The sequence below is a fragment of the Dermacentor silvarum genome, chromosome 1 (assembly GCF_013339745.2).
Source record: "Dermacentor silvarum isolate Dsil-2018 chromosome 1, BIME_Dsil_1.4, whole genome shotgun sequence".
NCBI classification, from domain to species: domain Eukaryota; kingdom Metazoa; phylum Arthropoda; class Arachnida; order Ixodida; family Ixodidae; genus Dermacentor; species Dermacentor silvarum.
In genome coordinates this window covers 321388818-321401459 of record NC_051154.1, presented here as the reverse complement: position 1 = coordinate 321401459, position 12642 = coordinate 321388818, and the positions used below count along the sequence as shown (strand labels likewise).

General features: G+C 45.0%; 1 protein-coding gene across 1 annotated transcript; it reads right to left on the bottom strand.

The window, feature by feature from the left end:
* LOC125943212 (uncharacterized) lies at positions 1-1100 on the bottom strand (the record flags this gene model as incomplete). Its single annotated transcript, XM_049661870.1, has 1 exon — positions 1-1100. A coding segment is annotated over one exon (822 nt), but the record flags the coding sequence as incomplete, so codon positions are not given.
* Between the last annotated feature and the right edge of the window lie 11542 nt (positions 1101-12642).

Sequence of the window (12642 nt, the reverse complement as noted above, 5' to 3'; positions counted from 1 at the left end):
ACGGCAATAAGCACACCTCCTCCTCTAGTCCCGGCACGATCTTTTCGAAATACGCTGAAGTTTGGCAAATCAGCCAACACTTCCGAGTCATAGACGTCGTTGCAAAGCCATGTTTCCGTGAGTACAAGAACGTTGCTGTTGGACGACAGCACGAGGTTGGACACGTGTTCTCGTTTTGGAATGAAGCTTCGTATGTTAGTATAAATTATTGAAAGGGAAACATGCGATATAGGTTTCGTTCGAGGGGGGTGGCTTGTTTTTTGATGATGTGATGACTGCTATATTTCTTTCACTGTTTGCGATGCGTCATCGAACACGTAGCGCTTAGAACCAATTAGAAGAGTTTTAAAGCGCAAAGAAAATGGCACAGATTTGGCTTTCGCAAAGGAAACAAGTTGCTTGCGGGCGTTCCTAACCGCTGGGGAGAAATCTTCACCCATGCTGAGGTCAGTGCCCTTAAGTTTGCGCCCATTTGAGAGCACCATTTCTTTTTTCTTATAATGATTAAACCTAACAATTAGTGGACGCGGGCGATTAGCAGAATAGCGACCAACACGATGCGCTCGCTCTATATGTTGAGGTTCAAGTGGCACGTTCAGGTGGTCTGAGCATAGACGTAAAATTTTTTCTTCAGACGCGGCCGACGTTTCTGATGCTGCTGTGTCAGGAAGGCCGTAAAACACAAGATTGTTTCGCCTTGAGCGATTCTCTGCATCGTCGACGCGGGCATTCAGAGCGTGAACAAGTCTTGCTGTTTGCTCGGTATCCGCCCGTATAGTCTGTATCTCGATTTGCATTGGTAGTAGTTTCTGGTAATGGCCCTCTAGATCCGCTAACCTCTTGCTTAAGTTGGCGAGTGCAGCACTTGTAGCCGTGCATTGGCTTTTAAGGCCCTGCATGTCGGCTATTATTGTGGTTTGGCCAGCAGACAGTTTTTTCAGTTCGGCAAGCACAGCATCAGTATCAGGACCAGGGTTCGTTTCAATATCCCCCGACTGTAACAAAATAGATCTAATTACACTAAGACACTCACAAGCAATATCAAAGCAGCATTGCGGGCTCGGAAGCTGCACCAAGAAGTAATTGCTAGTTCTCTTAGTATAGAAGCAGTTTCAGGATATACTGGAATTTACTACCGCCGGAATCCAAAGAATCCATCGACTCGGTGCTCGAAAGCCGGATAATGAACACAAAGTGAAACCAGTAATCTTAAAGCTGCTGGACCAGCGTGATAAAATGATCATTTTAAAACGGTGTTCAATATTGAAAGGATCAGGCTACTTGATAAGCGAGGATTTTTCCCAGCCTGTTCGTGACGTCAGAAGGAAGCTATGGCAAAAAACAAAAGAAAACCGCGACCATCAAGCGAAGGATACATTAACTTACGATAAATCCGGATAAATGGCCGTCTTTTCATCTGAGACAATGAAATAAATGACATAGGTGAGGGTAAAAAAAACGACGAACAAAAAAGCACACGAACGCGCACTACTCGAAACCGTCCACGCTGACAATTTTGAACGTGAATTGTCGCAGTATTATCAATAAAACGCACGAACTTGAAGCTGTTCTTGTGGCTTATCAGCCACACGTTGTAGCACTCACTGAAACGTGGCTGCACTCCGGTATTTTAGACCGCGAGGTTGTGCCGTCAGGGTATGCGATTGTTCGCAAAGATAGGAAATCAAGAAGTGGAAGGGGAGCTCTATTATTTAAGCACGGAATATCCTGCACAGTTATGCCCATAGCTCCTGATATTGAAGCAGTATGGTGTAAGTTACAGATGAAGAATGCAAACACCTATGTTAGCATCGTCTACAGACTACCTGATGCTGAATTATTACTTTTAGAAGCCCTTTATAATTATATGCACACACACATACTTACCTGCAAAAAACTTATCGCAGGCGACTTCAATTTGCCTGAGTTAAACTGGGACTCGCTCAATCCAGCGACGGCGACTGGCAACGTGATTACCGACAATGTTTACATTTAATCTTACTCAAGTAGTTACAGTTCCAAAGCGTAATCAAGGCTCTTCGACTTCTGGAACTTCTGGAACTTGTTTATATCAGTGATCACTTTTAAAAACGTCCCGTTAATGTAGAAACATTGGAAGGCTTGTCGGACCGCAAGATTGTTTTGTGTTCCTTACAATATCAAAGTCCAGTTCATACAGAAGGCAAAACGAAACGGGTACTCGGTTTTAAGAAAGCGGACAACGCTCTGAACATGTCTTGCTCATGAATTTCCTAACTTCTTAGAGCTCTCCTCAGACGAATAGTCGTCGGTAAATATGGTACGGACAACATTTAGATATATAGTTAGGCACTGCATAGGCACATTTGTTCCGAAGCTTATAAAAACTGTGCGAAAGCACAATCCATGGATCACGCGTGAAATAATCCATATCAAGCGCAAAATTAAGCGGCTCAGAAGGGCTGGGAAAGCGCGCTCGCGCATTACTATTGGTTCGCAGATGTCAGTGTTGTCAAGGTCCCAAATAAGTAAAGTGAGTGCGGCGACAAATCACTTTCTCCATCCCTCTCTGCACAGCCTTATTAAAATGGCTCCTCACAAGTTCTGGCGATACATAAGTGAAAAGCATAATAAGCAAGCACCTAGCCCACCTCGGGCGGTCCATTTTTACTGTTGATAACGGCCTTTTTCAAACGTTACCCACCCAGATCAAATAGTGAAGTAAAATACTTACACACCCCCTTCATATCGCAGGCAGGCGTATTATCACTTTTACTTAACATTGACGAAAAGTACTGGTACAGATGATATTCCAAACGCCTTTTTAAAGCGATACGCTGAACCCGTAAGTAGGTTCCTTCAACTCATATATTTAAAATCCCTTCGCGTAGGTCACCTTCCAGCTGAATGGAAAATTGCAAAAGTTATTCCTGTGCACAAGTCAGCTGACACTTCTTCCCCTGCTAACTAGAGACCCATCTCACTTACATGTGCTGCTTGTAAAATACTTGAACATATCATCCTAAAATGTCTAACAGAATATGTCGAATCAAACAACATACTACACCCTAATCAGCATGGTTTTGGTAGTGGCCTATCGATTGTCAACCAATTAGTAGAAACACTTCAGGAGTTTGCCAAAGACATTAACAACCAACTACAAATTGACGTAATTTTTATGGATTTCTCCAAGGCTTTCGATCGCGTTTCTCACCTTAAGCATATATATAAATTAAAATGCCTAGTAGGATATGGCCCGCTCACGCGTTGGATTGAAGATTATCTCTCACACCGTTACCAGTATGTACAGTATATTGACTATGTATCAGACACCGTTGCCGTTTGATCCGGCGTACCGCAGAGCTGTATTCTGGCCTCACTGATCTTTTTTCTGTACATAAATGATGTAACTAATAACATTGACGTGAACATTCGACTATTAGCAGATGATTATACACTCTACTACACAATTAAAACTGCTGATGACCAAATAAAACTTAATAATTCTCTGAACATAATAGCTGAGTGGTGCACAGAATGGAAAATGTTATAAACGCGGTGAAAACAGTTTACATAAACATAACAAACAAGAAATCAACCCTTTTCGTTCCTTACAGTATAAATTGTCTCATATTACAAAATGTTTCACAGCATAAATATATGGGTGTCTTGATAAGCTGTGACTTTAGCTGGAACGTGCATGTACAGCAAATATCTTAAAATGCATTGAATATATTTTTCTTAAACGTTCGCTTACCGGTTCTACGTATGAAGCATGACTCCTCGCTCATACCAGTCTCATCCGACCAATATTGGAATATGCGAGTGCTGCGTGGTTTTCGTTCACTAAAAACAATATTCTTACACTTGAAATAGTACAAAGGAAAGCTGTGCGATTTATTTTCAATCGTTACAGGCGCACCGATTCCCCAACCGAACTGCTGCAACTCGCTGGTCTTGCAACTTTGTATAGCCGAGCCAAAGTGCACAGGTTAAAATTCTTATACCTACTTTTACACGATATACAGTTAAACCTGTTTATAACGAACCTCCATATAACGAATTCCTGGATATAACGAAGTTTTTATATTCCCCGCCGTTACTCCATAGAAGCACATGTATTTGAGACCTCTACGTAACGAAGTGGCAGCGGGAGACCCTCTCCGACAAACTAGAGATTTCGCCCCGAATTTTGTCATTTTTGCGCGAGCAGCAACCGGAAGCACCTTCTCCGCCGCGATGGAATGCGAAGCTAGCGCACGTGTGCGTGCGTGTGTTTGCGAGGCGGGCCTGCATCCATCGACCCGGCGATCTTGCCGCCGCGGGCGTGACCACTCCCCCTCCCTTCATTCATCCTGCCGCTTGCTGCAGCTGGCCAGTATTTGGCCAGCTGCAGCCAGATTGACAGTATTTCAAAATAAATAAAAAAAATTGTACGTGAGCCAGCATGCCATAGTGCGTGGCTACTGCGTTTCGGCAGAAGAATAACAGGCAGGGAAATGTGCTTTATTTTGCATTTTAATTACCAAGCCGACACTCTCTCCTTTTCCAGTTGATGTTGCCGACGCGCTGGTACACGCTGTGACACATCACACTCGATGAGCGCGGACACGCGCTGTCAAACGCTGGCGGCGTGTGGAAGCACCGCTGGAGAAGCGAGCGAAGTGACCTTCGTGCTGTTGTCTATCGCTTCAACGCACACTGAGCGCTGAGAACACACAGCACGCACAAAGCTACGAGCCGCCGACGCGCCTACACTGCTAGACTCTGCCCCAACGCTGATCGCTTTTAAGATACGGCTCGCGCGACCGTGCGCCGCCGCGCAGTACGCAGTTGATGGCAGAGTACAGTACAATGCCACACCGCTATCCCTCCTCCCTCGGTTCCTCGCCAGTGCCTCGAGCGCAAAGGAAGAAGGCGCACTTCCTCCCTGCTTTTCTTGCGCGCGCGAGATTTAGACGCGGTCGTCGGCTCCCCTCGCACGTTTTCACTCGCACATACGTCGCGCGGCGACTGCGTTATCGCCCTTGGACTTTATACGGAATATCTATGAGCCAAAACCACTTTTAGGGCCACAACGCGTCATAGACACCATCTTTATATAGCAAATACGGATCTCAAGGGCCATGCTTTTGATGGCGAAAACCGAAAATACGTCATAGTTGTCACCACAGGCACTTTGGGTGACAACTCCATCGTCAAGCCACCAAGCCAAGCGACATGAAAAGTCAAAATGGCCGCTCGGGCCGGCGCGGGGTGGCAGTTCGCAACGTATGATGCGGGAACGGTCCCACAGTTGCGACGCAACAGCGGGGTTACCAATGCATTGGGTTCTACGGGAGCTGTGCCGGGACCGCCCGAAAATGACGTCACAACCGGGAAAACGCAGCCCCCCGGGAACGTAACAGCGGGGTTCTACTGTAACACTATACGACGCTACGACGCCATCGTGACGCTCGCTCTTCGTTTCCGATACCTCGCGCTTGTGCGAAATGATACGCGTCCACGCATTCGGTACCTGGTGTGACATTCCAAGGATGAGTGCTTCGACGAAAACGGAAGACGGGTGCGCGTTACAATTGAGGGTGCGTTAGAATCGAGTAAATACGGTAAGCGTTTCTTTTTTCGAATCTTCGTGCCGAACCTGCATACTATAACGAAATCCTCTTTATAACAAAGTTTTTCGGGAATTTGTCAACTTCGTTATATCCAGGTTTAACTGTAGTTTCAAGGTGAATCCCCTGGTCATTCATTCAAAACAACTCTTTCCGACAAACGCGCCACAAACTTAAATTCACTTTAGAGGAATTTTACTGCAATAATAACACATTTTGCTTCTCCCTTTTTCCCACAAGCAGTTAGAGACTGGAATTACTTAGATGAATCTATTGTGGTTCAGCCCATGCTACAATTGTTTACTGAACTCGTGGACGAAGTCGTTTTCCACAAGCATACTACGTGTTGCTGACTGTCTTTTATGCTCTCGTTGTTGTTGCAGTCCGCTTGTCCGAATTAATAATTTGTGAAAAAAATTGTAATTGTTTTGCCTAGATTATTTTCATTTCTATTCTGTGTATATGCTTTTAGCATCATAGCATCGTACTCCTGTGCATTTATTTAAGTATCCACTCCCACCTCTGTAATAATCCCAGTGGGGGATTTACAGTATTTCAAAATAAATAAAAAAATTGTACGTGAGCCAGCATTCCACAGTGCGTGGCTACTGCGTTTCGGCAGAAGAATAACAGGCAGGGAAATGTGCTTTATTTTGCATTTTAATTACCAACTTTTGTACAGAAAATGATACAATACAGAAAAGAACATAGCAGACCTGAGTATCTCGCATTTACAGTACAAACTGCCCATTCTATAGGTGCATATACATAAAGCGTATTACAAATTCTTAATAGTAAGTCATAATTTCTTTTAACAGCGAAGCTGTTTAAGCCGACTGTAATTTGTGGTGCGTATCAAAAAACACGGGATTCGAACCCGCGTACCCCCGGTCCCAAAGCGAGCGTCGTAACCACTAGCCAAGCTTGCAGAACATGCATTTATGCGAACGATATGATTGCGTTCGAGTGTCGTCGTCTTCGTCCACAGCTGGCGTGTTCGTACGCTCGTGCTCTGCCAGGAGTGAGATAGAGAGAGACGCCTTCACGGAGCGGGTCTCCTGGAACGCTGTGTGTGCATTGGAACGCGGTGTCGGTGCTGCAAGATGCGCTATGCAACGCGCAGTGACGGCTGTAAGTCCGATACGCGCGAAAAGAAATTATCATCATCATGAGTAATAAGATGAAAAGATCGCGCGCACTTTCGGAAAATGCTCGCAATCGCCCAGCTTCGCCGTTTCAAGCGTAGCGTGACCGAGTACAAGGTTTCTCATGTTGCTCTACAATTTCCTCAATCACACTTTTCATCTAATTATAATATTTTAGAAATTGAATAAATAATTAGGCCTAATTATGTAATTAGGCAGAATGCAAAAATTCGCATGGAATGCGATGGCAAACACCATTACCTTGGTTTTGTCCAGCTACGTGGCATTCATATTTTAGTATGGCATTTATATTTATATTTCTTGTGACATTTATATATGTCATTTCTATTTTTAAAACTTGGCGCACAATAGTTGGGACACCCTGTACATATATATATATATATATATATATATATATATATATATATATAAATGACATGAAGCAAGTAATGAAGCAGTTTTTACTTTGCACGCGACAATCCTACCAACGCAAATAGTTTGTCGCAACAGTTATCTGTGATTACTCATGCAAAAAATATTATTCAGCGAGACCAGTTGAAAGACTGATGACAGCCCATTTCGCACACCCAAACACAGATGAGGTGGAGTAGTCCGTGCTGGAGTTGTGGTCTGGAAAAAAATGGAATACACACAACGCACTACAGGACCAAATTTCAGCACTCTTTCCGCAAAACAATGCTCTCAATTCATGTACGTCCACTGCTATTATTCTATTTGTTGTGGGATTTTTGCAAAAAATGTGACAAAAATTGAACAATCCAAATTCTTATTTTAACTGCTACTACATTGAAGTAACAGGTTTGGTAATGCTGCTTTCTCTACAGCTGTCTGAAAACACTGACCAGTTTCTTAGAGATAAATTATATTCGTCACTGATTTATTTATTCACTTGTGAATAAGGCACTAACGGATTAGGTTGTACCTTTTTGTATACTGCTTGTCTTCCTAGTTCTGCAGAATGCCGATTACTGGAAGACGATCTTTCAAAAGTTGTAAGCCACTGCTCAACGGTCTATGAGCATTTCCTACTCTAGAAGAATTTGTTTTGCACAGGCGGAGCAAGACGTGGCGGGAACCACAGAGCGCGTGGCTCGCTTAGCGCCGACGTAAACACCGTAGTACGCATTGCGCGCTAGCGCGACTTGACCCGAAGGTAAATTCGTTCGTTCTGAAGAAAATCTGCTCGTCTGCTTTGTTCTCAGTTAACAACTGCAAACATCGCACATCGCAGATGAATATTCGATAAAGAAGAACAGACAAGCAGGCGCTTTCTTTTTCGTTCATTTTTTTTTTTCGCGACACATTTTGCTGCGCAACGTAATATGCACCCGGTGCCGTAGCAGAAACGCGAAGGAAACGGCGCTTGCAGTGCTCTCTGCACTAGCTCAGGGCAGCGAACAGCAGTCGCCGAGTTATAACGAAACACAATTTCCGTCAGCGGGTCAGCTAGCACTTACTCGTCTCAGGAGCTGCTGTCGATAGGTAGCTTCAATGTATTTACACACCACAGAGAATTATACCGCGTACGGAATACCTTTACTTTCGTCTTACAGCCGCTTCGATAAGGTTAGCTGCTATTCACTACATAACAACTGCATAAAAAGCGTGCTTACCTTTCATTCTCTTGGAAGCGGAAAAAAGTGGCCCTGTTGTCCCTTCCCGTGCTGGCCAATCACAGAGCCGCGCGGAACATCTTGTGGCCTTTCTTCGGTGTTTCATACATCGCTGGAGCACTGGCCGATACAGCAACAAAATGTTGCAGCGCACAGTAGAAGTCAAAGGCGTGCACGTGCGCAGAGATGCAGGGAGAGACGAACAAAGCGACAGCCGAAGCGATAAGAGCTAAAGCGCCGCCCGTTTGCGCAACAAGTGAAGCGACTAAGTAAAGATATTGCATGCCAAAAAAGAAAATAGCTGAAAACGCATTTTATTTCTACACATAATTGCATCACTTTATACTTTATTGCTATGTCGGCTGAAAAGATAGAGCCACACACTCAAAATTTACTGAATTTTCCTTTGGCTACCAGTGTCATGGCGCCGCTTTATTGCCAATTTCGAAACTTGCCCCACTGTCCACCGCCTGCTTTTAACGGCATGCTTGGGTGTGCACATGCTGTCTGATGAATATTTGCGTGGTGCAGCACCTCAATTGTGATATGCCGGTGTGATCATGTGTATATGCATGCTCTGCGCCGGTTATTCCTTAATAAAATTTGTTGAAAGTCTGCACTGTGTGTGTCTACAAGCTGTCAGTCTTGCCTTCCTCAAACCTTACCTACAGTCATAAATCGCCAGCAAGCCAATTTTCCCACACATATGCTTGTACGCTCCGTTTGCAAGCTTCAGTATGGTGGTGACACAGAAATACCGTTTATATTACGATTGAATAATCCAAATAATCCCAGAGCTCACATTGGCCTTGTGAATATGGACCTTGGAATGCGTGGAAGCATATAGAGCAATAGTTGCTTTAAAGCATGCACCTTATAAGCTTAGCAGACATGACATTCTCCAAAATAAATATTTAAATCTAAGAACCACGATGGTGAAACGAGCAATAGCTATAGGCTTTGCTTAGAATCGGCTCTCCGCAAATCTTGCCGACAGCAAAAGCGGCCTAGTTTTACTAGCCCATAATAGGTCGCCTTTTGGCAGCTGGCTTCCCTCTGTCGGTCGTGAATGCAGTAGCCGAGAGACTACTGCGAAAAAGTAAAGCGCAGAGCACGAATGGTAAGGGCAGAGGCCCAACGTCCGATGTTGAGGCCAGAGGGTGCACCGTATGTGCACGAAGGTTCACACAACTTGAAAAAGCTTGCCATCCGTCATGGTGTGCCGCTTGGGTTTTCTGCCCCCAAACAAGCTTTCTAAGTTTTGTCCTCGAATTTGCTGTGAAAGCAGACGAGGCTACCGCACAAGGCACGAGAAGCCCTTCGTTAAGTTCTCCTGAGATGTGGTTCATGCCATCCCCGTGTCTTGCGGTAAAGGGCACATCGTCCATACCAAACGTTGCGTGGACGACAGCCTAAGGGATCATGCACAAAAGGTAAGCAGGAAATATCACAAGGGCACACATATGGTGGCGTGTGGTTGTGAGGCTCGTTTCTCGCAGACAAGCAAGCTGGGAAGGAGCGGTAAGGCTTCTTCTACACTTGCACTGGAAGCCTTCTTTTTTTTTATCCGAAAGAACTGAGATTTTTGCATAAGTTTGCAGTCAATCGCACTTCTTAACTCTCGCGTTTCACTTCTTGCGCAACCGTCTTTGACGTACACGTGTCCCCCCTGCGGTGTTCCTGTATTATTATTGTGCGCCTGCGTGACAAGGTGATATACAGGGTGTTTCAGCGAACACTTTCAAAAATTCTTAAAGTTTACCTGTGGCAGATAGCCCAATTCTAGTTAATGAGCCGGCCTGCTCAAAGCGGCGGACATTACTTGTGCAAAAAATTGAAATGCATAATTGAATAAATAATAAAAATCCACTAATTAAATTTTTAACTAATTACCTGATGGCCCATATTGTAATCTACAAATTGTAGTCGTGGAGTTCGGAAGACGGATCCACTTGGAACGAATTCTCGGGATAGCACCAGTTTCTGATATTAATTCCCGAACTTTGCGGAGAAATGCATTGGCGTTCCAGTTAATTTTGTGCGTCAATGCATAAAGCGACGTTTTGTTAAGAAACTAACTGGAACGCCAATGAATTTCTTCGCAAAGTTTGCGAATTAATATCTCGAAAGCGGTGGATGCGCTATATCTCTACGTGAGCTGTGCCGGGACCGCCCGAAAACGACGTCACAACCGGGAAAACGCAGCCCCCCGGGAACGTAACAGCGGGGTTCTACTGTAACACTATACGACGCTACGACGCCATCGTGACGCTCGCTCTTCGCTCTTCGTGACGCTCGCTCTAATCACAGAATTCGGCCTTGCGAACTCCACGGCTACAATTCGTAGATTACATTATGGGCCATCAGGTAATTAGTTAAAAACTTAATTATTGAATTTTATTGCGATAGCAATTATATGGACACTCCAAAGCAGATTTCTGCCGTCGGCGTCGCCGTCGCCGTTGCCGTCGCCGTCGCCGTTGCCGTCGCCGTCGCCGTCGCCGTGAGGTTCCGTATGACGTCAATGGAGATGAAATCGTCGCCGCGCGCCGCCGAACGCTGTATGTGCGAGTGAAAGGGCGCGAGGGACGCGCGCTTTCACGGGGAGTGAACGCACGGCGGAGAACAAACGCGCGTTCTGTGCCGTGCTCCCTTAAGGGCTGCAGAAGTAGGCGTCTCTTTCCTCCTTTACAATCACCATATATGTAGAGCAAACGCGCCTTCTTCTGACGCACGAAAGGCCGCGGGGGGGGGGGGGGGGGGGCAGGGAAGGGAGGCGACGTTTAGCTGCGGCACCAAGTGCCTATTCATATCAGAGACTCCGGCAACATTCAGCAACGCCGCACGCATTTTGTGCAAACGCGGGCAAAACGCCGACGGCGTCGACAACAGTGCTGTGTGTTGCCGGTGCTGCTGCATGTCCAAGTTTGTACAGCGGATAAAACTACTATCCTTACTCCGTATAGCTCTCTACTAAGTTGCTATCGCAATTGATGCTTCGCCTTTCGGGTGAAACTGCGACAACTTTTTTAATAATTAGTCGATTATGTATTTCAATTTTTTGCGCAAGTAATGTCCGCCGCTTCGAGTAGACCAGCTCATTAGCTAGAATTGGGCTATCTGCCACAGGCAACCTTAAATAAATTTTGAAAGTGTTCGCTGAAACACCCTGTATAGGTGAAAGCACGAAATATCACAAGGGCACACATATGGTGGCGTGTGGTTGTGAGGCTCGTTTCTCGCAGACAAGCAAGCTGGGAAGGAGCGGTAAAGCTTCTTCTACACTTGCACTGGAAGCCTTCTTTTTTTATCCGAAAGAACTGAGATTTTTGTATAAGTTTGCAGTCAATCGCACTTCTTAACTTTCGCGTTTCACTTCTGCGCAACCGTCTTTGACGTACACGTGTCCCCCCTGCGGTGTTCCTGTATTATTATTGTACGCCTGCGTGACAAGGTGATATACAGGGTGTTTCAGCGAACACTTTCAAAAATTCTTAAAGTTTACCTGTGGCAGATAGCCCAATTCTAGTTAATGAGCCGGCCTGCTCGAAGCGGCGGACATTACTTGTGCAAAAAATTGAAATGCATAATTGAATAAATAATAAAAATCCACTAATTAAATTTTAACTAATTACCTGATGGCCCATATTGTAATCTACAAATTGTAGTCGTGGAGTTCGCAAGACGGATCCACTTGGAACGAATTCTCGGGATGGCACCAGTTTCTGATAGTAATTCCCGAACTTTGCGGATAAATGCATTGTCGTTCCAGTTAATTTTGTGCGTCAATGCATAAAGCGACGTTTTGTTAAGAAACTAACTGGAACGCCAATGAATTTCTTCGCAAAGTTTGCGAATTAATATCTCGAAAGCGGTGTCATCCCGGGAATTCGTTCCAATGGATCCGCCTTGCGAACTCCACGGCTACAATTCGTAGATTACAATATGGGCCATCAGGTAATTAGTTAAAAACTTAATTATTGAATTTTTAATAATTAGTCGATTATGTATTTCAATTTTTTGCGCAAGTAATGTCCGCCGCTTCGAGTAGACCAGCTCATTAGCTAGAATTGGGCTATCTGCCACAGGCAACCTTAAGTAAATTTTGAAAGTGTTCGCTGAAACACCCTGTATAGGTGAAACCTATCCCGCTATTAAACTGTTGTGAGTAGCGCTTGTCTTTGCCTCCCCTTCCTATGCGCGTTGTCTTCTTCTTAGGCTAATTTTCCGCATCAGGCAATGCAGGACCGACCCGCCGCGGTGGCTTAG